The 26,610-nt window shown below is 53.4% G+C and overlaps 2 protein-coding genes across 3 annotated transcripts; both read right to left on the minus strand.

The window, feature by feature from the left end:
- Positions 1-19: 19 nt before the first annotated feature.
- Positions 20-11,182, minus strand: plekhg4 (pleckstrin homology domain containing, family G (with RhoGef domain) member 4). Its single transcript, XM_076025237.1, has 22 exons — positions 11,125-11,182; positions 10,124-10,534; positions 9,744-9,875; positions 9,439-9,562; positions 9,268-9,364; positions 8,499-8,585; positions 8,265-8,381; positions 8,062-8,160; positions 7,660-7,935; positions 7,457-7,579; positions 7,188-7,379; positions 3,071-3,867; positions 2,299-2,548; positions 2,119-2,208; positions 1,807-2,031; positions 1,524-1,694; positions 1,181-1,361; positions 974-1,090; positions 594-735; positions 420-517; positions 181-347; positions 20-86 (listed from the first exon to the last, which is right to left on the minus strand). The coding sequence occupies exons 1-22, from the start codon at positions 11,180-11,182 to the stop codon at positions 48-50; spliced, it is 3,993 nt and encodes a 1,330-aa protein (XP_075881352.1). The 3' UTR covers positions 20-47.
- A 363-nt stretch (positions 11,183-11,545) lies between these two features.
- Positions 11,546-25,971, minus strand: LOC142883027 (rho guanine nucleotide exchange factor 40-like). Of its 2 annotated transcripts, XM_076017607.1 has the most exons (5): positions 25,636-25,971; positions 22,776-22,841; positions 13,417-13,614; positions 11,690-12,476; positions 11,546-11,653 (listed from the first exon to the last, which is right to left on the minus strand). In XM_076017607.1, coding segments are annotated over exons 2-5 (1,011 nt in total). In that variant the 5' UTR covers positions 22,800-22,841; positions 25,636-25,971; the 3' UTR covers positions 11,546-11,651. The 2 variants fall into 2 exon arrangements, with proteins under 2 accessions (XP_075873722.1, XP_075873728.1); XM_076017613.1 differs by lacking the exons at positions 22,776-22,841; positions 25,636-25,971 and adding an exon at positions 19,683-19,822.
- Between the last annotated feature and the right edge of the window lie 639 nt (positions 25,972-26,610).

The raw sequence follows: 26,610 nt of genomic DNA on the forward strand, positions 1-26,610 counted from the left end.
CTGCTCCCAGCGATTGGCTCCCAGTGGCGTGTGGCAGGTCAGCTGACTCAGACAACGGTGGCCGGGCCGAGGACCGCAGGAGCTCCCTGGGGTGGGGTGAGGGGGTGGGGGGGGCAGGCAGACACACCCATCGGTCAGCTGATCGACGGCCGGGTGAGAGTGGCCCGGGTGTGGACTCACCGCCGAGATGTACTGGCGGTCGCTGAGGCGCTTGTCGGAGGGGAGGAGCCGACCGTGGCGGCCCGTCTCGTCGGGAGGCGCCTCCTGGAGGTGGGCGGAGACGCAGCCGCTGTCGGAGCCCGTGGAGCCGGACAGGCAGCGCGACGACGAGCCGGAGCTCTCGGTGGCTGAAAGCAGAGGAATGCTGTGACGACGGGCTGAACCGGATCGATCGTGATCGGCCGGGCGCTGAAACTCACTCATGGAGGGCTGGCTGGCCGTCTCGTGCTCCTGCTCGTCTTCCTCGATGCCGGAGGTGATGAAGGAGCTCTCGGCAGAAGAGGCGGAGAGGGCGTGGCTGCGAGAGGGGGAGGGGCGTTAGAAGACCGAACCGGGTTGGGTCGGGTTGGGCCGCGCAGCAGACTGTTCTGTACCTGTACATGTGCAGGTTGAGCGGCCCCAGCAGGCCGGACGACACCAGGCCTGCAGGGGCGGGGTCAGAGGTCACGGCCCCTGGTTTGAACGGGTTGGAGTGGTCGAAGGTGGAGACAGCGATGGATGCCCGAGTTCTGGCGCCTGACACACACACACACACACACACACACACACACACACACACACACACACACACACACACACACACACACACACACAGAGTTTACCACTGAGAAGGACCAGACAACAGAGTGGCAGCTGGTGCTGGTGGCAGTGATGACAGCTTTGTGCCGATAAAAGGGGGGGGGTAAAGAGAGACGGGGACTGCGAGGAGACCGGGTCGTGCCTCGCCGCTCCCTGGCCTGTGATTGGCTGATACCTCGGCTCTTCATGATGCAGTGAACCGCTCGGTCGCTGATGGCGGCGTCGCTCGGCTGGATGTCCAGAAACGGTTTGTTTCCGACGCCCATGGACACCATCTCCCTCAGACGCAGCTCTGGGGACAGACACAGCACGGCAGGACGGGTGAGGACGGACGGGTGAGGACAGACGGGTGAGGACAGACGGGAGCGTCCTCCTCCTCTACCTTTGTTCCTGGTGGCCTGGGTCCACAGGATCCTGGCGATGTCGGCGGTCCAGGCGTGCTTGAGCTGCTCGGTGGCGGCCTGCAGGACGAAGGTGTGCCTCCTGGACGTCCTCCTCCTGAACCAGATCTCAAAGCACCGCCCACTGTCGCCGCTGGACTCCGTCAGACCCACGTCCGCCGTCTGCGGGGACAAGGAGACGCGTCTCATGAAAATCTATTCCACAGCACTCAAATTTATTCCACAAAAATAGAACGCTAGCCTACTTAATACCATCCATCCATGCATCCACTTTCCATACCCGCTTCTTCCACAGCTGTTTTGACACAAAGCCGGCTGTGTTACCTTGAAGGAATGCTTGTAGATGAAGACGTCCAGCCCCCCCTCCATCTTCTTGGGTTTACTGAAGAGGACCAACTCCTCGAACAGGAAGACGTGGCGCTCGCACTTCCTCCTGCCCGTCCAGACGGTGAACTCGTCCTGGCGGATCAGCTGACCCTGCTCCTTCAGGTTGACCTGGGAGGGAGGAGAGTGGGGGGAGTCAGGGTGGAGACACCGACTCCATCAGTCTGGATGACCAGATGACAGCGCCCCCTTGTGGGCCGGAGGCAAACAAGGGAAAACTCACGTCGCAGTCTCGGACGGCGTCCATGGCCAGCAGGTCGTTGCCGTGGCGAAGCTGGAACTTGACCATGTCGGTGGCGGTCAGCAGCGCCGCCAGCTCCGCCTCCTGAGCCGAGCCCACCTCCTTGATGAGGTCGGCGAGCAGCAGCGCGTACTTGCTCATCCGCTGGACCGGCTTCAGCAGGTAGGACGACAGGTCCATCTTGTCGCCCAGCTCCCCCTGCTTCCTCTGAGGGGAATCGTGATGAGTGATAAGCGATGAGCAGCCAGAGGTCAAAGGTCAAGCCCCTCCTCCCCCGTAACGTGCGTCTCTCACCCTGAAGAACGCCGTTCCGTGGCTGGCCAGCAGGGCGTCAGACTTGGGTTTGTTCTTGCTGTACAGCGCGTAAAGACCGAACTGCTCCTGCTGCTCACACCAACAATCAAATACACATTTCTGGTTAAAATGTTTCTCATGCGTGACTTGTGTGCACGTGAGTGCGCGTGCGTCTCCTACGTGTCTGATGAAGCAGTGCGGCACTCTCAGCGGGTGTCTCCAGCAGGCCTCCAGCTCCTTGAGGAAGAACTGACTGTGGAAGTCCAGCAGCTTCTCCAGGTTGCCGAAGATGACGGAGCGCTTGCCCCTCAGGTCCTGCGGAAGGTCGCGGCGCTCCATCTCCGGGAAGTAGTGGCGCAACACGTAGTGCAGCGAGCGCACATACTCCCTCTCCGTGGTCACCATCTCCTCCACCACGTGGCGCAGCTTGCTGCACGCGCAAACACACGTACAACACGGACGCACGTTCGCTTATTGTTAGCGCAGCTGTTGTTGGAGCTATTTCAACTCTGCTGCTGTCGTTCAATATAAAAGTGGATTTTAGAGGGAGATTATTTTTAGAGTTCCTTGGCTTCGCGGTCACTTCTCAGTATGTTTTTAGTACAAAAAAAATACTTGTAGAAAATAACATTGGCTATGGTTATTAAAAGTGTAAAAAAAATATATATACTTTTTACTGTAGTACATTTCAGAACCTGTACTTTCTTAGTTATAACTGAGTAATGTTAAACCAGCACTACCATAGTATTTCTTTTTACACAAGTATCCATACTTTTACTTGAGAGCCAAATGTGAATACTTTGGCCACCATCATAGTCAGTGAGCGTCTACCACCAGGGGGCACATTTCCCCCACTGGTGCGTGAGCAAACCACCCAGAGCCCGGCAAGCCGTTGCTTGACAACAGCTCACCGAAGCCCCAGTAGAGACTCTGGCCCTTAGACCACACCCACCTTCCCCGGGGCGGCGGCTCCGGCGTGGAGGTCCTGCAAGGCGCCGGCGCGGTCCAGGGAGGGCGTTCCGTGGCCTCGGTGCTGCTGACCTCCAATCCGCGGATCAAGACGCCGGTGTTGCCCCTCCGCGGGGGCTCGGCGAGGGCGCGCGGGCCGCACCGCCGCGTTTCCGGAGTGGACGGGACGTCAAAGCTCTGGATCTTCCTCAGCTGCTGCCGCCGGCTGGAGGCGCTGGGCCGGTCGGCGGCGGCGGCGGCGACGGTGGCGGCGGACTCCTCGACGGAGGCGCTGCGGAGCAGGCGGTGGAGGAGCGGGGTGTGCTGAGGGGTGGCGGGGGAGGAGGCGCTGAGGAGCAGTGAGGAGGTGGAGGAGGAGGCGGAGGAGGATCCTTCCGTGTCCTCGGGGGGGCAGGAGGAGGAGGAGTCACCGCCGCCACCGCCCCAGAGGCCCGACAGGGTTTTCTTGATGGAGGCGGAGCTTCTGCTGATGGCCGAGTCCGAGCGCCGTCTGTGGGCGGAGTCCCGAGTCCTGAGCGCCGCCTCCATCTTCCTGTCGCACACCCTGCTGGTCTCCTGGCACTTGGACCAGGCGAAGCCCCACTGCCGCAGGCCCCGCTCGCCCCGCAGCTCGCCCGCCGCCGCCTTCATCTCCTGGAAGAGGGCGTCGGCGATGGGCGGGTGCTGTCGGCCGTACGCCTCCAGGCGGCCGATGGCGGCCTGGCACTTCTCCGGCTTGGTGCAGTCCTCCATTGCGATGGCAGCTAGGTGGCGCATTCCCTCCAACGCCCAGCCATAAGCCTGCAGAGGGGGAGGGGTGGGTGGGTGGGGGGGGAGTCGGAGAGGAGAGGAGAGAGACACACAAAAAGTCAGAGACCCTGACAACACAAGATTCCATGACCCCCTAGAATTGCGCGAAGCCTAAACATCACAATAAAAAAAACGGTAATGGAAACTTTGAAAAACCTCACTAAATATCACTAAAAGGTTTTTATGCTCTCTTGAGGTGGTTTTTCAGACGTATCGATATAGAGGTTGATCGCAAGAACTGTAACGGAAAGACTTCTTTCGAATTTACGCTGAACCTGTACATCACATACAGGGTCACGTGACCAGTTCACTTCAAGGGAAAATGGCGAGTTATGTTTAGACGGAGGAGGAGATGGAATATTTTTTTTACAAGTAATAAAAAAGAAAAACACAACAACCATTCCTAAACGCAAACAAATGTAAACAGGAAAAAGCAAACGCAACTCTCGTAAATCTCGTCCCTCGAGATTTCACGAGAATAACAGCTGATGCGCCTCAGCGTCCAATGGGAACACCTGCAATTCGCAACTTTACTGAAATTTTAGAAATGTCGCTTTCATTTTGCGAAACACTGGAAACGTAGCTACAGACAGCAGTGCGTGCGTGTGTGTGTGTGTCGGTTGAAGGGGGAGGAGTCTGAGTGAACTGAGTGAAGCTCCTCCCACCCACATTGAAACAGGGTCAGTCAGGGTCAGGAGAGTGAGTGAGAGATTAAGATGGAAGGAAGGAAGGAAGGAAGGATGGAAGGAAGCCTCCTTCGTTACTTCCTTCCTCGCCTCCTCCACCACCACCAAGCGGGAGGACTTTCCCTGCCGGAGGAGAGACTCCTCTGGCCACGCCCCCCGGCGTAACTCCGCCCACAGCAGACAAGCTCACCGAGTGTCCGAGCTCTTTGAGGCGTCGTCAATCAACAGCAGATCAAGCAAACACACTCAGACAGTGGAGCAACAATGGAACTGTACGGATCAGCACACACACAACACACACACGACAGCAGGCCACTGGGTCAGTAGTGTGTGTGTGTGTGTGTGTGTGTGTGTGTGTGTGTGTCCACCGAGTGCTCTTTAAACTGATTAGCTGGCTAATGTGTTCTGATTACTGCAGCCGCTCCGTTCCCACGTGCGCACACACACGCACGCGAACACGCACACGAACACGCAGGCGCACACAGGTTTTGTTTGGCTGCCTGAACATGTGGAACTCCCACCGTCCACAAACTAACCAACAGCACGCAGGCCCACAACGAGCACAACAGACGAGAGGAGACGAGGAGAACCTGGAGGAACCAGAGTGGCCTCAGGGTTCAGGGTTCAGACCCTGCAGGGTAGCGAGCAAACAGGAGGAGGGGGGGGGGCACATGAAAGGAGGAGGCGGGGTCCTATAGAAGAAGGAGGAGGAGGAGGAGGGACTGAGGAGCAGGAGCAGGAGGAGGAGGAGGGGGCTGCTCTCGGCAGAATGTTTTGTCCAATCACATTTTGGTCACTGCTTTGACTTGCATCACTGCGCTAACTGGAGGTTTCCTCAATTGTCCTCCTCCTCATCCTCCTTCCCCTCCTTCACCCAGTGGTTACTTGGGCTGCTGGAGGTGTAGAGTTAAAGAAGTTGGGGTTTGAGAGTCCAGGAGGAGTTCAGAAGAAGCTGCAGGTTTGAACTTAGGATCTGGTCCATCACACAAGGTCCAAACCACCAGAACTACCCGGTGGCAGGCGGGCCTGCAGCGTCACACCTGAGACCGGCTGGTTGCTTCTCAGAGGACCTCCAGTCACCCAAAGACGTCCACGAGAGGAGACGAGGAGAGACGAGCTACACAACGCGGGACGCCGCCGCACAAGACAACTCTGGCAGCACGCTGACACGTCTGGAACGGCGCAGCAGGAGAAGTGCCAGCAGACTGACGCCACACTAACATCAAACTGCTGCATGGCTACAAAGAAAAGAAAGAAAAAAAATGCTCACATACTCTTTTTTTTATTTTTTTTACACGGCCACACTTCCACCGATGGACAACCCCGTCGACGACACAAGTGTGTGTGTGTGTGTGTGAATGAGTGTGTAACAAAGTAAGAAGAGCGTGTCCTACCTCAGTGCGTTCCGCTGAAGCGCTCCACTCAGACTGAGGGAGACGAAAAGTGGCGACCACACACGCACACACACACACACACAACCACGAAGAACCCCCATCAAACAGAGTGTGAATGGCAGATGGGCGGTCCCAGGCGGGGGAGGGGGAGGGGTCACCACGGCAACAAAGATTTTGTGAAAGAAGTGAAAGACGGAGGGAGTGAAACCCTGGCACTGGAGTGTCACCTGGACTGAGCACACAGCAGCTCCACGCTGTGTGTGTGTGTGTGTGTGTGTGTGTGTGTGTGTGTGTGGTCGGTCAATAACAGAGACAGTGTATCAAAGTGGAAACAACAATCAACTTCAACACACACACACACACACACACACACACACACACACACACACACACACACACACACACACACACACACACACACAAAAAAAAACAGTGTCAACAGTTGACTGCAAACACAGATGGCTGACGGCTTCCGCCCCCTGGTGGGCAGACGCAGTACGGCTGTTTTAAGTTCATTTATTGCCAGTTTGGTGCCACTGGTGACTGGATGGTGTGAAAAGGGCGGAGCCCCTCCTGATTGGGTGGGCAGATGTCTGGACTCTGCTGTGTACTGTGACTCTGGTCGCTGCTGGACAGATGTCAAAGGTCAGGTTACGAATCGACTCGTTCGGAGTTAAAGGCCCAGTGTGGAACGTGCACTCAAATTAGAGCTGCAAGGTTTTGGCCAAAGGTAAACTCTCCAGTTCTCCAAATCTCCTTTTTTTTAAAAAATTGAAAATTAAATGAAAATTGTGATTTTTTTTTGGTGATGGAGGTGATGGAGGTGGCGGGGGATTAAGATGGATAAAGTCACCGACAGTCAGTAACTTGTGTGCGTCTCCACCGTCTAAACATCGTGACCTTCACCACCGTAGAGAGCAGCGCCACCTGCAGACTGGCAGCCAGGTTGTTTCTGCACCAGAAGTCCAGAAGGTGGTTCTGCTCAGCAGAAGAAGAGACTAGGGGACCCGCGGGACGTCACGCCGTGTGGCCACTAGATGGTGCCGAATCCAACACAATGGGATTCTATCTTTTCAATCACCCCAAGCAGAGTTTTCCCCTCCGACTCCTTTTCTGCAATCCCCTCACTTCTTTTCTTTTCCTCATTTGTCTTTACACACACACACACACACACACACACACACAAGTCAAACCAATCAGTCAGGAGCTGGAGGAGGAGGTCGAGCCCCACCTGGTCCAGGAAGGAGTACAGCCGCACGGCCCTCTCCAGGCTGTGGCCTGTGGCCCTGAGCCGCTGCGTGAAGTCCTGCAGCCGGGCCCAGAAGGCGTGAACTTTGATCTCGTAGTCGTGGAGGTGCGCTGATGACAGGCCGGCCCAACGCTCCAGACTCCTCAGCAGCTCCTCACCACGATGACAGCGCTCCTGCGGTGGGATAAGAGAGACGGTGTGGGTGCGTGCACACGCGCGTGCACGTGTGTGCGTGCGTCGGGGAGGCGTACGTATGCAGCGGGGCAGAACTCCTTGAAGTCCTTCTGTTTCTGCCGCAGGAGCTCCAGGGCGTCTTCAGGTTGACTGAACTGCTCCATGCGAGGCTCCCCGACGTCCCGCAGCCACGAGGTCACCTGGACACACAGCAGCCGTCAGAGGAGAGCCAAGCCGTGCCAAGCCAAGCTGATTGGCCAGTGGGCACGGCGGCGCCCACCTCGGCCAAGCCCCGCTCCACGCCGCCGAAGTCCACGACGAAGCTCAGCTCCTCGGTCCTGCGGTTGGACAGCATCACCAGACGGTGCAGCAGCTCGTCCACCTGGTCGTACAGCTCCGACACGGACGCCGCGCAGGCGCGCTCCTCCTCGCTTGCGCTGGCGCCGCGCAGGCGCGACAGCGAGGCCCCACCCTCCTGCTGCAACTGCACCAGGCGGCTGTCCTCCAGGATGCAGCACATGACTGTCTTGGTCCTGGACAGCAGCAGCTCTGCATCCTGGGGGGTTGGGGTTGAGGTGAAGTGGGTGGAGTTACCGAGTTGATTGCTGGCGTTGTGATACCGGTGATCCTGATTGGTCAGTGTGTGTGTGTGTGTGTGTGTGTGTGTGTGTGTGTGTTTTACCTGGGCTGCAGAAGGGAGGGGTGTGGTCTGCAGGATGCTGATGGCTTTCTGCAGCAGGTGGATGACGTTGACACACTGAGCCCTCAGCTGCTCCGCTCTCTGAAACAGCAAACATACGAGTGTCACACTGTGAACGGTCTGTGTGTGTGTGTGTGTGTGTGTGTGTGTGTGTGTGTGTGTGTGCTTGTCATGGGGGCACTGACCAATCTAAAGGCCAGCCACTTGCTCTGAGTGAAGTTCAGAGATCCTCCAAACTCGACAGGAAGTTGCTTGAGATCCACCTTTCGCTGCAGAGTGCCTAGCGAGGAAAACTGCTCCACCTGAGAGACAGAGCGAGAGCGAGAGAGAGAGAGAGAGAGGGAGAGAAAAGTTGGACCATGACAAATGCAATGTCATTACAGTGCACGCTAACTGGAACAGGTGTGTGTTTGTGTTACCTGTATGGCTGCAGGTGTGCCTGTGTGCGGGGGTGTGTCCTCGTCGACAAGCAACAACACAGAGTGAACAGAGGCTGGTGTGTCCTCCTACACACACACACACACACACACACACACGCACACACACACACACACACACACACACTCAGTAAGGTAGACAAGTGCTGCCCCCTGCTGGCCACAGCGGATTGTGGTCCACGCTGCGGCTGATTCAAAGGTCCAGTGTGTAAAATTTGGCTTGATTTATGATTTTTTTGTGCAATAGGGTTGCGTTCAGACTGCAGGCGAATCTGATTCAAATCAGATTCCTTCTCAAATCTGATTCTTAGGGCTGACTGTCCACACTTGTTTTTAGCAAGTGTCCAAATGGGATCTGGCTCTGTTCACAGTGGGTCACATTATTGACCCAACTGACAGGTTGCTGTAGCAACGACGTCGGAGCGGAGACGTCGTCCAGTGTAGCGTGTAGTGAGTGACCTCATAATTGCGGAAGCGGCACTTGTTGCGATACAGGCACAGGAGCTTGAGTGGAGTGATCTCCCCACAGACTGATGAGCCAATGAGTTTCCACTACGTTACAGCTCTGCACCTGGAATGGCGCCCCCTGGTCTGGCGCATTGGGTCTTGCGTCACATAGAGTGACATCACGGACGGTCAGAACCCATCGGTGTGTTTGGAGCTGCTCAGACTGAGACGCATCTGTCCAAATGCCATTTGAAACTACCTCCAGCAGGCGGAAGGTCATGTGATCCACTCGTTCCAAACTCACCTGGAGACGCCTGAGGGCTGGGAACAGGTGAGCAGGGGGAGGAGCGGCTCCGCGCGCGTCCACCAGCACCGCCAGGCCCAGCGCTCGCACCTCCTGCCTTCAAAGCACAGGAGGTGATGTCAGGGGTGGAGCGGCGCAGGGCCAGTGCGGTCGGAGGAGCGGGCGACCTACCTGAGGGTGGAGCCATAGTGAAGGAGCAGACGGAGCACATCTGCACTGTTACAGTCCGGTGCAGACCACACGCTGCTCGAGCTGCTGACGGTGAGGAGAGCTCGACCAGCCCGGTCTCTGCTGCCTGTGGAGGAAGAACAGGAGGAGGAGCAGCAGCAGGAAGAGGAGGAGGAGGAGGAGGAGGAGGAGACCAGCACAAGTTTTCAACCATCTGATATTGATCAGTAATCTGAAGCTCCGCTGAAGTTCATTACTGCAAGTCTGTTGATGTTGATGTTGTCCTGGATGTGTGTGTGTTCATTGACCTGGCAGGCACACGGCTCCAGACTTGAGCAGCACACTGTAGAAGACGGACTGGGTGGACTGGGAGGACCGCAGCAGCTGAGGACTGGCTGGACCAGGACCAGCAGAGACGGCGACGGGAGGCTGCTGGGCACCTGTGAACAGAAGACACCAGCAGATGTCGCACTAGAGCGGTGAAGGCCAGGACCAGAGGTCACGACAGGGCAAAGCGAATGCCAGTTAGTGAGCCAAGCCAGCAGTTTATTGGAGGAATTGTGTAGAGGAAGGAGAATTCCAAGTTGAGCAGAGACGCTCAGAAGGAAGAGCGACTAGAGAAGAGAGGAGGGATTCAGAAGGGGAGGAGGAAGAGGAGGAGAACAAACTGAGGAGGAAGAGTGCGTACCTTTCGTGAGGGTTCCTTCCTCCTGCTGCTCCCCAGCTTCTTTGCCTGGTGTCGCTGGTGCTGCTGCTGCTGGTGGTGGTGCTGCTGGTCCTGCTGCTGGTAATGCTGCTGGTAATGCTGCTGGTAGTGCTGCTGGCGCTGCTTGTGGTGCTGCTTGTGGTGCTGCTTGTGGTGCTGCTAGTGGTGCTGCTTGTGGTGCTGCTTGTGGTGCTGCTTGTGGTGCTGCTGCTGCTGGTGGTGATGCTGGTGTTGCTGGTGCTGCTGCTGGTACTGCTGGTGGTGATGCTGGTGGTGCTGCTGGTGCTGCTGGTGCTGCTGGTGGTGCTGCTGGTACTGCTGGTACTGCTGGTGGTGCTAGTAGTGCTGCTGGTGCTGCTGGTGCTGCTGGTGGTGCTGATGGTGCTGATGGTGCTGATGGTGCTGTTGCTGGTGCTGATGGTGCTGTTGCTGGTGCTGATGGTACTGCTGGTAGTGCTGGTAGTGCTGCTGGTGCTGGTGCTGGTGATGCTGGTACTGGTGCTGCTGGTGGTAGTGCTGCTGGTAATGCTGCTGGTAATGCTGCTGGTAATGCTGCTGATGTTAGTGTTGCTGCTGCTTGTGCTTCTGGTGCTGCTGGTGGTGATGCTGCTGGTGGTGCAGGTGGTGCTGGTGGTGCTGCTGGTGGTGCTGCTGGTGGTGCTGGTGCTTCTGGTGCTGCTAGTTCCCCCTCACATACTTCAGAGGATTCTGGCTCGCTGGAAGTGCAACTTTTACAGTAAAGGCCCTGTGCTTTTCCTGTCCCTATGTGCTTTTCACAATAAGGCGCGTGCGACGTGGTCTCCTCGCTGGTGGTTCTTTGTAATTCAAAGCGAGAACTGTCCGTGTGCGACTGTGCTGGCAGCGCCTTCTCTTCAGAATAAGAGTCCCTAGAATTTGCTTCAGGGATACTTTCACAGTAGGATACTCCAGTGTGTGTCTGTTCGGCAATCTTCTCAGAGCTGAAGGCCGTTGTGTGCGTTTGCGGTGCACTGGTTCCAAAACAAGAGTCTGCGCCGTGTGTTTGCAGTGTGCCCGAGTCATCAGTGCTTGGAATTTCCTTTTCAGAGTAAAAGCCATTAGCGTGTCCCTTCTCCGAATTCTTTTCAACACAAGAGTCCCCGCTGAGTGTTTGCGGCGCGTTATTTTCAAAATAAGAGCACTCGGGTCCCTTCTCGTCAGCAGGAGGAGTCTCTCCCCCTTTCTCCTGCTTTCTCTCTCTTTTGTTCCCTCTTTGCTCTTCCGTCGTCCCCTCTTGACCCTGGTGCAGAATTGTCACGCAGACCTCCTCCTCTACCTCCACCTCCTCGTCAGTACCTCTGCCGCCGGCGTCCTCCTGGTCCGGCACTTCAGCCGCGTCTCTCCGCAGCGGCGAGTCGTCGTGCGTCCTCTGGTGCTCGTCCTCCTCTTTGCCTTCAACCACGGACGCACGACCTTCGCGCCCTTCCCCCGTCGGCCTCTCCGTCGCCTCCTGCACTCGGCTCTCCTTCTCCCCCTCACTGCCGTCCTTGTCCTCTCCGCGGACCGGCCGGTCAGCTCGGGACCCTGGACACCCGCGGGCGTCGCCGCCTTCACCGCTTTGCTGCTCCGGTGTCCTGCTACGCCCCCTGGGCTCGGCGGGAGTGGGTGGAGAGAGGGTGGGGAAGGGCCTGTGGAAGGCGGGGGGCGCGCGAGGCTGCGGCCCAAAGCTGGAGCTGAACCCTGTGTATGTGGCGGTGCGATCCTTGCGCTGCAGGCTGATGGACTGGGTCAGGGAGCCTCGCTGTGGAGAGAAGCGCGGCAGCTCCGCCAGCTCCACGTACTCCCCCTCGGAATCCTCGCTCTCGCTGGCGGCTCGCGACTGGTCCGTCCCGGTCACGGAGGAGGCGGACCCGGGTCTGCGAGTCGCACGGGTTGACGGCTCATCGCCCTCCGCCCCGCTCGGGGGGGTGGGCCGGGGCCGGCCAGCTAACTGTGGGTAGACCAGGTCCTCCCAGGGAACCCTGAAGACGTCGGCGTGGAGCGAGAGGAGGCAACGCTCCAGCCGGGACGCTCCTCGCCGCTCCCTCTCCCGGTTGACGGAGTCCAGCCAGGACATGGTGAAGAGGGAGCCCGGGGCTGCTACCGCCGCCGCCGCCACCTCCTGCTGCTCCACATGGCTGCAGCCGCCGCCGTCGCTGCCGGGCGAGACGCTGCACAGGAGCAGACGAGGGCCGGCAACCGCAGGCGGGGACACCAGCAGGTAGAAGTCCCCGGGTCGAAGGTGGCGCTGGTCCGGGTGGCAGAGCTGGACCGCTACCTTCTCATGGATGCACAGAGGCCAACTGTCGCCAGTGAACGCCCAGTTGCAGTGCAACGCCTGAGGAGGAGAGGAGAGGACTCCTTTTACCCACGGAGCACTTCAGACGCTCCCGGTCGTCACCTTTTCTGAGGTGGGTGAGTGGATTCGTGCTGGGTGCGGCCTATCGAACGACGCCGCTGACAGAGGATGGTCTGCTGCGATTGGCCACTGCAACTCTTATCGGAAAACGCAGCGGCTCTGAGATGCAACATGCAAACTTTGCACTGACCTCCCATGACAGTAGTGAAGTAACGACTACAGTGGCTGAATGAAACACTTTGCATTAAAAGGTCCAGTGTGTAAAATTTGGTCTGATTCACAATTTTTATATTGGAAAATTAATAAACTGCCCATAAATACGTAAATAAAAGTGTATACAGAAAAAGAAAAAGTAATTTTGTTTTCCTACCATTAGAACGGTTCTTATTTATATGTAATTAATATTAGTTTGTAGCCATCTTGCACCGCCCATTTCTAAGGAAGCCTGGTGTGGACAACCAAGTCCTCCTGACAGCACTTTATGTATTCAGGGTGACTGCCTGCGTCCTCAAATAAACCAACGAAGAAGAAGGTGGATGGAAGGTTTGTGAGTACCGTAGTTCACTGGCAAGCTTGGGAGAGGGAAGGTGAGCGAATGTGCGCTGCAATCTAAAATCTAACCACTTGATGTCGCCGTTTCTTCCCAAAATCTCCAAATATTACACACTTAACCTTCAATATTACGCAGAGGCTATTTATTTGCCTTTTCCACCAGGTGGCAGCAAGCTGCCAACTAGAGTACTCGCACACTCTGGCTGGTCAGCGGGAGAGAACGCCACTACCGCACGCCCATGTGACACATCCAAACAGACCACACCTGAACTTCCTGTCTCGGGCGAACGGATCACTTCCTGGTCGACGGCGAGACCCCCCGCCAACGGAGCAGCCGGTGATAGCGTGCGGCGCGGCGGGTACTCACGCGGGCATCGCGCTGCAGCTCCGCCAACAGCCTCTTGGCAGGCAGCAAGAAGTGGAAGATGCAACGGAGGGCGTCGCCGCGGTAGCAGCGCTCTGCCACGCAGAGGACCTGGCGGCGGAGCGTGGAGGAGGTGCTCTGGCAGGGCGGGTAGAGGGCAGACAGCGTGGTGTGGATGCAGTGCTCCAGAGAGTCAGGGTCCTGCAAGGTGAACAGAGAGAGGAGGGGCGGGGCGGGGGGGTCATCGCAGTGAACCACCGGGGGCAGGATCACAGACACACGAACATGTCCATCCGGCAGGGTGCGGTCTGGTCCGGTCCGGTCCGGTCCAGTCTGGTCCGCCAAGCGACCCGACAGCAGACAGATAGGTTTCCAGGATGCACAGTTCCCGGGACAGTTTTGTGCGTGAACACATTCAATGAGTTGAACGCTGCATTTCTGCTTGATGAACCTCGTTGTGAACAGCAATCTCTCACAGTTTAACTTTGTTCAAGAGTGTGACAGATTTCCATTAAAAAAAAAAAACAGCTAAAATACATGGCAAAGAGGCGTTCATGTGTAGAGGAAAAGACAAACTCAATCTGGCAACACAGTCGTTCCAGCGCATCAAACTGCGGACAAAGCCAGCATTAGCTCAGACGCTACCACGTGCACCGTTAATACATCTTTGTATGATTACTTAAAGCCATTTAATGAAAGGGTCTGCGATGATCCAGATGGGAAAAATCTAGTTTTTGTTTCAATAAGTTCTCATTAAAAAATACCATTAAAGCAGCAAGTTTTTCACAATCGTCTAGGGGTTAAAGCTGCAGGTTGGCTATTAGTGTGGACTGAATGGGCAGCAACAAAGTGTTAAACTAACAATGGTGAAATGCCAGTATTCTCTGAGCTGTCCTCTCAATGCTAATATAAACCCTGATAACACTGATAAACTGATAAGGATTCAAATTTGGATGCAAAGATGATATCTGACACTTTCAGCGTTTAAACTGATAAGAAAACCGGCTGTGGCGGTAATTTTGAAAATAGCTCGCAACGACATATTGAAAAGAAATTGAGAAAAGAACAATGAATTATCATTTTAAATGAACCCCCGCCTTCCGCCAACCCCCGGTGCCGATGCCAGCTCTCGAGTTCAAAAATTTCAGGCTCAGCGCCAAAGGGGCGTGGAGGTGTGAGTGGGAGGCGCTCGTCTGCGGCGCCGACAAACAGGCCGAGGGCCATAACTGGATCTACTGGTCGGGTAAAAATATCAGGCTGAGCTGCCGCTGCCGCGGCTTTGATTCAGGTCCGTCCCGTTTCCGCCCTCTCAGACACCCGGCGGCCCATGGAAGCAGAACCGGGCCGGCGTCGACACCCAGCGACACGTAGGGGGGCGTCTTCACGTGTCTGCTGGCCTTACTGGATCAGAGCCAGCCGACAGCACATGAGCTCCTTCTGCATGAGCTACATAGTTTGGACGTGACTCAACACACACACACACACACACACACACACACACACACACACACACACACACACACACACACACACACACACACACACACACACACACACACACACACACACGACAACTGGCAGACACATGTCGAGCCGGCGCCAATATTAGCAGCCAAGATATCAGGTGGCAGAGGGCAACTCGTGGTGGTGGGGGGTGGGGGGTGTCCATCCACATGCACACACAGTGACGCGGCGCCGCCAGCAGGGCCCCAGCACCATGAGGACACGATCATCACATCATGCACAGGAGAAAGAGATCTTCGCTGAAAGAGCCAGTGGATCTGAGAACGGCCTGTAGTAGGGCCAGCCAATCAGAGAGCAGGACACTGCCTCAGGTTGCGCCGCTTTAGACTGAATGACTGGAAGGCGGAGGTCGTGACTCATCGGCTGACTGTCACTGATGTCGGCAGTTGTGTGGCTGGAAGAGTGAGAGAGGAGGAGGAGGAAGACGAAGATGAGGGAGAAGAGCAGGAGCAACAGGAGAGGTGGGAAGGGGAGGAGGAAGAGGAGGTGGTGGAGACTGAGGAGGAGGAGGAATCCCACACAGCAGGACAGGAAGACCAACACCGCCGTCAGTCTAATTAAACCAACCGGCTCGGGTCACGACCTCTTCACTGACCAATCCCACTGACACGGGAGGATGGACACCGCTGAGACTTGACCTCTGAACCCCACAGTTCAAACTGACAGAGTGGACCAGCTGTCCTCTACATTAACCCAGTCAGCCGAGGCCAGTTCGCTAAAGTTAGTGGCAGACTGAGGGCGGGCGGGCAAGCGAGCGAGCAAGTGGGTGGCGTGGGCGGATCGCATTGCACCTGCAGTCCGAACCCGTCGTCCGCACCAGTTACTCGCAGGCCTCAGGCCACTGCCGAAACGCCTCCCGCTAGCCGGCGCTGACTTCGTTCGCTAGCTGTCAATACACAAGGTACTAGTACTGTATATGGCTATGGCACGCATCCACCAACGTCATCACGTGCTAGCGCCTTCGTTTTGTCACATTACCAGCGCTGCACGATCCTATTTTAATTATCTGCAGGTCCAAGAGGGCCCCTCAGACAGCCTGTGACAGGTTCCCACGAGTCCAGTGGGACACCTGGACCCTCAAGGAGAGGACGTCCCGGATTAACCGGCACACCAGGCAGATTATTAAATCATATCAGCAAACCTCGATATAGAACTTTATTTCAACAACAACATGTGTGGAACAATTATGTTAACGGGAAACACACACACACACACACACACACACACACACACACACACACACACACACACACACACACACACACACACACACACACACACACACACACACCGATCAATTAAAAAAACGCAGCTGTCATTGAAGGTCCAACATGTTCAGTTTTGGTCCGTCCAATCAGGAGCCGCTGTAAGCTACCACTCAGGAGTCAAGCCCACAAATGCTCTCCGCACTCTGTGCTTTTACGCACATCTACTTATTCCGCCACTACAAAAACTGTGGAAGAAGATTAGGGCCACAAGAAGAGAAAAAAAATTGCATTTTTTCTCAAAGTTTCCAATTTGAGAAGTAAATTGAAATTTCGAGATTAAAGTCGAAGACAGAATTTTGTGAATAAAATTGAAATTTTGCAATTAATGTCAACGTGAAGTAAGTCAAAATGTCGAGAATAAAGGCGAAACACGCAAGTCTAGTGGTGCACTTCCATTTTCACCAGTTTCCCGATTACCGTGGGTGAACCTTGCGGGATACACCCGTTTTCAGCAGTTTACATTTAACTGCGGGTAACTGGGTTAATCCACCATCCATCCAGTCTCCACGCCAATTTCCACTTTATTTGCGTCGACTTTATTCAAGAAACTTCTACTTCATTCACAAAATTTTGCCTTTTTTAACGTCGACTTCATTCACAAAATTTCGACTTTATTCACAAAATTTCGTCTTTTTTTATCTATTTAAATATAAAAAAATAAAAAAAAACCTTCAATAAAAATCTCCTTCCTGTAATATGTTTTTCTCTTTTTGTGGCCCTAATCCTCTTTCGTAAAAAAACACTTCCATATGCTTTAAATGTGGATTTTAAATGCGGCGATCCCGGGGTGTGCTCTGATTGGAGGACTCCACTCGAGTGGTTCAAGTCCGCCACATGAAACAGAGGGTGAACCGTGGCCCGGGAGGGCAGAGGGCAGAGGGCAGCGAGCCTCCAAAGGCCCTGCAGGTGCACAGCTCCGACCGGAGTGGGCGGAGTTTCACCTGCTGTGACTCAGCTGCTCCGGCTCGCTCTGCCTGCCTGTCGCGGCTTGTCGCTGCCGAGCCACTCGGGTGAAATCTGGCCACGTGAGGGATGCGCATTAAGCTCGGACACGCGTTCACTCTGAACGTCGCAGTGGAACCTCGGGCAACCGCACAGGTGCACACACTCGCCTCGACAGTGTGAAAACGGTGGCATCTCGGTGAATCCAAAATCTGCATCACTTTCTCACAACGGACAGCTTGTGCGTCGGCACCAATTGGACAAAAAGTTTGATAGAAAATTGTCCAAATTAATTACACACACACACACACACACACACACACACACACACACACACACACACACACACACACACACACACACACACACACACACACACACACACACTGGTGTGTGATGGCCTTAAAGGTCCAGTGTGTAAAATTTTTAAGGAAGCCCAGTAGTTTAGGAAGCCCAGTAGTTTAGGAAGCCAAGTAGTTTAGGAAGCCCAGTAGTTTAGGAAGCCCAGTAGTTTAGGAAGCCCGTCTGACAGCGCGTCTCGTATTTAGGTCAGCGTCCAGGGAACTTCCTTAAAAAATTCATAGATTCTTATATATGTGAGAACCATTCTAAAGACAGGATAACCAAGTGACTTTTATTGAACTGCCAGTATACACTTAATGTATTTCTATGCAATATGTTAAGCTTTTACCAATATAAAAAAAAAAAAATCCTAAATCAAGCCAAATTTTACACACTTGACCTTTAAGGCAACATGCCGACCCGGCCCTGATGTTCTGCTGACGGACGGTCTGCAGAAAAGCCCTCTGGTGGGAGGGGCCTCATCCATCCCTCCAATAATCCATGTTTATGTGAGTCACCAGTGTGGCAGCAGTTTCACCTCACACTGAAGCAGGTCGCAGGATTGGATTTGCCCCCAGGGGACCGGGTGTGTGTGTGTGTGTGAGTGTGTGTGTGAGTGTGAGTGTGAGTGTGTGTGTGCATGCGTGATCCAGTTTCACGCACATCCCAACAGGAAGTGGAGACTAGGACCCCCGACCCGATGTGTGTTGTCCACACGACAGGGGGGCCAGTGGCGAACCAACAGGCGCTGGCTGAGCTGGACCTGCTCAGCGCGAGGAGGCAGCGCCGGGAGCCCTGAGCTGCAGCGCACCGTGTTGATCGGAAGCCGTGTCGGCCGCCGCTGCCGCCGCCACATCTCGGCCACTGGGCCCGAACTCCAAAAGTTGCTTCAGAGGTGGAGATTAAGTCCAGAGTCCGAAGGTAATTTTGTGTTCCAAATATGTTTTTATCAGTCTTGCTTTTATTATGTATTAGCACCTTGTGCGCAGTTTGGCTGTTGTAAGGCGCCATATCAATAAAATCTGATCGACTTTGATTGAAACGGCTCCTGCAGCGGCTTTCTGGTTACACTCGCATGGATGGGTGCGAGCGTGTGTCACAAAAGCAGTCAGACAAACAAAGTGGCAGCGAGCCGACTCGCCTCTCTCCTCCGCCGGTGAAGTTGACCCGGCCCTAATATAACTAAGGGGGATCATCTACGTTGCCCACGTGAGCCAAACTCCCCCATCACCGTGGCAACCCGACCAAACGAATATAAATCAACTGAGTGACTCCTACTCACAGGTTCCCCCCGGACCTCCACCTTCTAACCAAGCTGATATTCTGAGCTCCATAAACACGGACGGACATCCGAGCTCGTGATTTCAAAAATAAACACCCCGGGCTAGATCAACAACAACGACGACGACGAGATGAACAGGGAGGGGTGAAGATGAGCAGGGCGTGTCAAAGGTCAAGCGTGTGTGGTAGAGCCCAACGCACCTCCGGTCTACTGGCCCTCACTCGTGCGCTCACGGCTCGCCCTCTCTGTCCCGTTTCCTGGTCCCATCCATCAGTAAGGGTCCATTACCTCCACATTCCAGCAGCCCCTCGACAAGTCGGCGCAGCGCTGCCTCCCGTCTGTCAGGAGGAGCCCCGACACGTCCTGCCGTCGCCGCCACTGCCACCGCCGCCGCCTCCTCCTACCGATCGCTCACACTCCACGAGGTCGCAACCCCCACCACCACCGGAAAAAAAAAATAGGGGGAGGGGGGCGCCTGGGACTGATTCAGGTGCCGGGACGTTCGCAAGTCACGTGACAAAAAGTGCGGGGGGGGGGGGGGCAGCCGAACCGGCACGCTGCACCAGTGACCAGCAGCTCCTCGCTGCCGCAACTGCCCGACAAAACCCTCAGCTGCCCACACACACACACACACACACACACACACACACACACACACACACACACACACACACACACACACACACACACACACACACACACACACACCTGTCCCAAGTGAAAACATATCTCAGAACAAATGATTGAAGTGAACGTGGTAACTTGATAACGGCAGAAAAGACTCTCACTTCCTCCACACACACACACACACACACACACACACACAAATAACTGTTGAGCTGAGTGAAAGCCACACATGCTAGCCCAGTGTGTGTGTGTGTGTGTGTGTGTGTGTGTGTGCGGTAGCTTACCATGCTGAGTGGTTTTTGTTAGTCCTCCTGTTGTCAAACCAAACATTTTCCTCTCCCTCTCTTTCCCTCTCTCTCTCTCTCTCTCTCTCTCTCTCTCTCTCTGGAGCGAGTGTCTCTCTGTGACCGTGGATCGTCTCACAGGTTAGGCCCCGCCCACCAGCTCACAGGATCCCCCCCACCCTTCCCTGTACTCAATGTCTCCCCCTGCTGGGGGACCGGACACATGCTGGTGAGGTCATGTGACCCGGGCATGAGCCTCCCAGTGCGGACCTGCAGGACACCCAGCACACAGTCCTGCAGCACCACCTACAGGTGACTGCTGGGCGGACTTAGAGTTTACACATGATTCACACCTGTCCAGACATGTTCAGGCCAGGCTCGTATCAGCACGAGCACACACACACACACACACACACACACACACACACACACACACACACACACACACACACACACACACACACACACACACACACACACACACACACTCTGGAGTTGCTGTAAGCCACCACTCATTTTATGTCATTACACTACCAACAAAATCAAACTTGTATTCACAATCCAGAGGATCACACTCCTCAGCCTCCCTGGGAGACACCTTTCCAGGGTGGCGGAGAGGAGAATTTGGTTGATAGTCGAACCGCAATTCAGGAGGAACAGTGTGGATTCCATGGAACACTGGACCACAACACTGGACCACAACACTGGCGCTTGGTTCACATTGTCACAGATGTGTCATCATGATTTTCACGAGTTTCTAGCTCGGAGGCCAGCAGGGGTACTGGTTTGGGGCCCACAGGATTTCACCTCTGCTTTTTGCAGATGATGTTGTCTTGTTGGTCCCTTCGGGACCCGCGACGTGCACTGTGCACGGTTCGCAGCCGAGGCTGAATGGATGAGCACGGGCACCTCCAAATCCGAGGATGTGGCTCCAGACCAAAGAAAGGGTGTCTGCTTTCTCCAGGTTACAAAGGAGATACTGCCTCCAACGGAGGAGTTCGACTTGAGCTCTTGATTTACGGGTCCGTCTACGTTCCAACACTGGCCGATGGTCGTGAGATCTCAGATACAAGTGGTTGAAATGGTTTTCCTACGCAGGATGGCAGGGCGCTGCCTTGGAGAATGCGAAGAAGCTTGGAGAAGAAGGAGCCAGCTGAGATCTCCAGCAAGCATTTCTTTCGGATACCGCCAGGCATGTCCCACCAGGAGGAGGCCCAGAGGAAGACCCAGGACTCTCTCATAATCAGTATCGTAGCAAAAGCAGTTCATGATCGGCCGCAGGTTCGAGGAAGGATTTTCCGTATGTGCAGCCCTAATACTCAAGTCCAGGCTGAGAGAAAAAACGATCACTGAGGCTGCGTGTGAAGAGGAAGTGAAAAGAGGAGGTCAGGTAAGGTCAGGGAGCAACATCTGCTCTAGCTCCTCCTCTCCTGTCATTCTGGTCAGGGTTGCTGTCCCAGCAGCTCAAATTAAGGGACATGCCTCTGCCACACAACACCTGGGTCTGAGCACAAACGCACACACACGCACACACTGAGCCTACAGTTTGTTGTATTGCCAAAGAAACACACACACACACTTTCCCCATGGAGGCATTTAGGAAATGTGAGGAGAGAACTCTGCTGGAGGCATCATAGCAGCTACAAGTACAAGCCTGTGTCTGTGTGTGTCTGTGTGTGCGATTGTGTGTGTGTGTGCCATTCTAGTGAGGAATCGACCTCCGACGTGTTTCTCAGAAAAGCCGTTCAGTCGTTGTCTTTACCACAGTGTGCCAGAGGGGGTGCCGTGTGCCATTCTAACACCTGGCGTCTCCACGACAAAGTAGTCACAGGCTTCAGGCACAAAACGCACAAGGACTCCCTGCCGCTGTGGCGGCAGGAGTGCATCCTTCTCATAGGACACGAGAATGAGACAAAGAGAAGAGAAAGACAGCGGTGACCACTCTGCCCCCTGCTGGCCACTGAGCAAGACCGGGCCCGGGCCCAGCTGAGTGCAGGACCCGTCTCCAGCCCCTTTTGGCCTCGAGCTTCCAACAGCCCAACTGACCCAAGTCCTCCGACAGGCCAATCACACGCATCCAAAGATGCCTGGCTTCTACGTTCTGCACACAAGTCAAATCCCCCCCGACATTCCAGGAATTCCAGGATCAGGGAGTCCTGTTCAAAGACTCCTGTGGATCTCTGTGGCGAGACAGAGCGCACTGCCACCCTACCACACGCTTCACAACTGATCACGCGAAAAGGTCAGGTCACGGCCATAGATCAGCCCATCGATGCACAATTACACGCACGCACAAGTAGGCGCGCGCACACACGCACACACACACACACGTCTACGTGCTAAACACTGCAGAGTGACAAACTGACATAAACAGCGAGCGAGCACCTACTGTCAGTCTTCTCTGGAGATTCCCACCAGCTCCGCTATGCAAAACACACAAACTAGTCTGGAGCTTCACAGCCTCCCAGCCAGAGGAACTGTGGTGTGCGTCCAAGAGAAGCTGCTGCACAAGAGGATCCTGCAGTCTCAGATAGCTCCGCCCCAGCCCCCACCACCAACCGCCCAATCAGACTCAGTTGAGCAGACGGCCGAAAAATCACACACACACACACACACACACACACACACACACACACACACACACACACACACACACACACACACACACACACACACACACACACACACACAGCAACAGCTTTGATCCCTGACCCCTCCACATGTGCAGGATGTTGGCAGAGTGAACCTGGCCAACAGGTGAGCTTGTGCGCACAGCTACAACAAAAGAAAGACTTTTCTGAGGCCTTTCCATGTGGAAGAGATTCAGAGGCAGGTTAACCAGTTAATTGTTCACGAGTTGACACAAAATAAAACTAAAAAAATTTGAAGAAAAATCTAATTCATCGACACTTTCCAGATTAGCACGACCTCAAGACACCGTCACTGCTAACTAAACCCAACAACATCTGCTTTCAGACATGCAATGCTTTCATAGGCCCACAAGAACATGTATAAGTGTGTGTGTGTGTGTGTGTGTGTGTGTGTGTGTGTGTGTGTGTGTGTGTGTGTGTGTGTGTGTGTGTGTGTATTGACCTCTTTGCTGTATGGGTACTCCATGTTGTAAGAGAGTTGGACACATCACACTTGTGGCAACGGTTCCTGCACACAACAAAAACAACAACAACAACAACATCATCATCATCATCAACGTGATGAATGGATTAACAGTCAGTAGCAACGTTTCCATTACAGTTTTTCGCAAAATAAAAGCCATGTTTCTAAAATTTCCACAAAGTGCAATGGCGATTTGCAGTGAATGGTGTGAAGTGCAGAAGCCGTAATTCTCCTAAAATCTCGTCTGTTCGCCGTCAGGAATGGTTGTTGGCGTCCAAACATAACGTGCCATTTGCACTTGAAGTGAAGTGGTCACGTGACACCGTACGCAACGTTCGCTGACACTTCGCTGACACTTCCCATATATTTCTATATTGATACGTCTGAAAAACCACCTCATGAGAGCGTAAAAACCTTTTAGCGATAGTTGAGGTTTTATGAAGTTTAGGTGTTTCCATTACATTTGAGAGGACGTTATGTGGCTGTGTGTCAGCGAGATGGTAGCCAACATTAACATCCACCAGCTAATGTTAGCGCCCAGATAGACAGCTGACACATTTTTAACCACGCGCTAAAGCTGCTGTGTGGCCGCAGGCTTGCCGTTTGGGTAGGAAGTTAGCACATGCAATCCGCCGTCAGCGTGGTGAATCACGTGTAGTAATAATGAGCAATAATTTCTCTTCCCGACACGTCCTTCCAGTGACTCGGACAGGAAGATTCTCTGATGGGCTGTGTCACTTCCTGTGATTCAACCGGTGCCGTTTCTGACCATAGCAGCGAGGTTTATGCGATATGAGAGCTGGAGCTCAGTGTTGCAGAGTGTTCTCTTCCTTGTCCGGCCTGCAGTCACACGCTCCCACCGGGTTCAGTCAAACGTGGTGATGATGCAGCTCTGCCTCCCGATAATTAGCACGACGGTAACAACACAGCCATAAATTGCTGCGATGGAAAAGTACGGCCGTGTGTGCAGGGAGCCGCTCATCACATAGGAATGCAGCGGGGTTTCCACCTCACAGAATAATTCCAGGCGGCCAATGAGGAACCGAGCTGGGGCCACGGCTAAGCCCTCGCTGAAAGGATTCATTCTGCGGTGGCGGCGGTGGCGGGATAAAGACCTGGACCTCCAGACCCACATCCTTCAGGGAGAATTGAACCTTTAACTTGAACCAATCAGCTGCTGAGCTCCAAAATGCCACACGCCCACCACCGCCCTTCAGCACTGACAGAACTTCTGAGCACTCTGCGTTTGAGGGAGGGCTCTAACACAAGGTTAACACAGAGAGCACTAATTGACCCTCTGAGTCCATTACTACAGAAGAAGATCAATGCCTTAAAAAAAAAATCTCGTCTAATCGGATTCCTCTCCTGGTCCAAGTTTACATGCAGCTGGGAAAATCTAAATATTGACGGGAATGTGTCCTCTTCCCCAACACTAGGGGGCGATATGAGTCTTTTCAGCGTGTTAACTCCCTGTTAACCTCTTTCCTCGCACAATAACAAAACAACTGGAGCTTGATACAACACTGGTGTAATGTTCGTACTGATCTTCAATTTAACGAGTTTCCTCACTGAACAGCTACAGATGTGCTTCGCCACCGTCAGCGGATTGGTCAGAAAACGTACACAACATATTACTAGCAATTTTACTGTCGAAGCCCACATCTACCACAGTGAATAATATATACTCCTGTAAATTAGGGCTATGTAGTATTGACATTAAAAAAAAAAAAAAAAAAAAAAAGGAAATATAATTTTGAGTTGAGCTGGACTTCATTTCACCAGAATAAAAACGTCTTTAGTGTTATAAAGGTTTGGATGCCTATAACTATATAGTGTGCAGCTGGGCGAGGGAGACATAGAATCAGCTAATCGATGGCATATGTGTAATAAAAGCCAATGTAAGCAATGCTCTAACTCAGCGGTCACCAACCCTGCTTCTGTTGATCTACGGTCCTGCACGTTTTAGATTTCTCTACAATCTAACACACCTGATTATAATTATTTGTGATCGTTATCAAGGAGCCAAAGCTTATCAAGGCCTTGATAAAGAGTTATATGGACGGAAAATCATCAGTGAGTGTTTTTTATGTGAAGTAAAGGGAAAATCTCCACTGACATACAATCACTTTTTCAGTTATGTTGAACTTATTAACAGTCATATTTGTGTCAATAAAATCACAGATTTTGTCCCAGCCACAACGTCTTCATTCGTCGGACAGTTCCTCCCCCCTAATTTGTGATCACTTTTGGTATTCTAAATATTTCAGATGTGTTTCTCGGTCAGGCCAGTTATTGCAGCCAAAACACGGCAATAATTAACTATTTTGCGCGACGATAATCTGGCCGTGTTGCTCCATACACAGTCTAGTTGCAGTAGGAGTCCCTCCAAGATGGCGACTTCCGGTTTTGATGACGCACTGTGAAAACACTCTACATACCTTACTGAGTTATTAATTACGAGTATCTGCCGCCAACAGTAAGCCACTTAACTTCTGGCAGACACATATCTTTGACCAAATTAATTCAAGACATTTTTTGTTTCAAAATAAGTCCTTTTCCTTTTTTTCTTTTTTTCTTTTTTTTAAATGAACGTTGACTAACATTTAGCTGAAACCACGCCAACCACACACAGAAATCTGAGAGTTCACGGCTAAACTAGCCAAACTCTTTCGTCAGCTAGCCACTAGTCTACTATCCCCAAGTAGCAGCCCAAGTTCAAATCAAGGACCTTTGAGGTAAAAAAGAAAAAGAAAAAAAAGGGTCGTGAGGTGTGACGTGAACAGACTTTTTGATGAGACCCCACTTGCTCAAAGAAACAGGCCAAACAAACGAAACTTACCTCAGAACACAGAATGAACTCGTCCGCCAGCAACAGCAGCTGAGTCGTCGCGCGGCACTGAGCTGGCTAGTCGGCAGTAGTCGCCCGAACCAAATGCCCGCAAAAGTTTCCTTTCTCCTTCATTCCGAACGGTTCGGTTCTGATCCAATTCAGCGGTCGAACCTCATCTCGGCGGAATCGGCCAGTACAAACACGTTCCTTCCACTGTGGCAGTAATAGTACCCCCATGCAGCAAGCGCAACGTCATTTTATATTGAAAAACAGTTCAATGTTAACCCGTGTCACATCCTTATTAGCGCCATATTCGAAGGAGGGGAAAAGCACTTGTATCTCTGAGAGAAAACGACTGCAGTTGTGAGTGGGATGGATCAGGTGCGCACTTGAGACTCCGCCCACCGTCAATCCGTCCTTGCATCACTACTTGACTAGTGCCCTCAAACATATTGCTTCATCAACGGGCTTTGTGATAAATGAAAGTTTTAAAGTTAATCACGTCTCCTTAATTGGATCCAAGTGGGATTTACGTGCCCTGAGCCTGGAAAAACAATGGTTCACCCTGCAGGAGAGGAGCGGCTACTGCAGGGTGAACTGCGCTGAACAACGCCTCCTGGGTCAAAGTGGAAAAACAGAATCTACTTTTCCACTTAAAGTTTATCAAAATCCTCAAAAACAAATCTGCTGACGATCCTGAACATTACAGCAATAAACCATGTTTTTGAGAATAAACTAGATTTGAGCTGCTGGGACAGCAACACTGATTACCCGGTTGTAATACACACAAACAGACACAATAAGAAAAAAAGCAATGTGAAAATGTGCTCTTTTTTGCTGTGAAAGTACAACTTTCAAAGGCTAGGCTACATAAAGGTCAAATGTTTGTTTTGTTTTTGTTTTTTTTTGAATGAATGAATGAATGAATGATGAATGTCAAATGTAAGACCACTAAATTACTCTGAAAAGCCCAAAACAAAGCCA

The sequence above is a fragment of the Nelusetta ayraudi genome, unplaced genomic scaffold (assembly GCF_046127955.1).
Source record: "Nelusetta ayraudi isolate G7.1 ecotype Tasmania unplaced genomic scaffold, CSIRO-AGI_Nayr_v1 ptg000002l, whole genome shotgun sequence".
NCBI classification, from domain to species: Eukaryota; Metazoa; Chordata; class Actinopteri; order Tetraodontiformes; family Monacanthidae; genus Nelusetta; species Nelusetta ayraudi.

Excerpts from the sequence above, each read along its gene's own strand:
- plekhg4 (XM_076025237.1), bottom strand. The coding sequence starts at position 11,182 with ATGACTCGGGCACACTGCAAACACACGGCGCAGACTCTTGTTTTGGAA. Across the intron at positions 8,382-8,498 it reads GCACACCTGCAGCCATACAG|GTGGAGCAGTTTTCCTCGCT; the intron begins GTAACACAAACA and ends TCTGTCTCTCAG. Across the intron at positions 736-973 it reads CTGCATCATGAAGAGCCGAG|GCGCCAGAACTCGGGCATCC; the intron begins GTATCAGCCAAT and ends TGTGTGTGTCAG.
- LOC142883027 (XM_076017607.1), bottom strand. The coding sequence starts at position 22,799 with ATGGAGTACCCATACAGCAAAGAG. Across the intron at positions 13,615-22,775 it reads AGTACCCATACAGCAAAGAG|GACCCTGACTCTCTGGAGCA; the intron begins GTCAATACACAC and ends TTCACCTTGCAG. Across the intron at positions 12,477-13,416 it reads AGCTGCAGCGCGATGCCCGC|GCGTTGCACTGCAACTGGGC; the intron begins GTGAGTACCCGC and ends TCTCCTCCTCAG.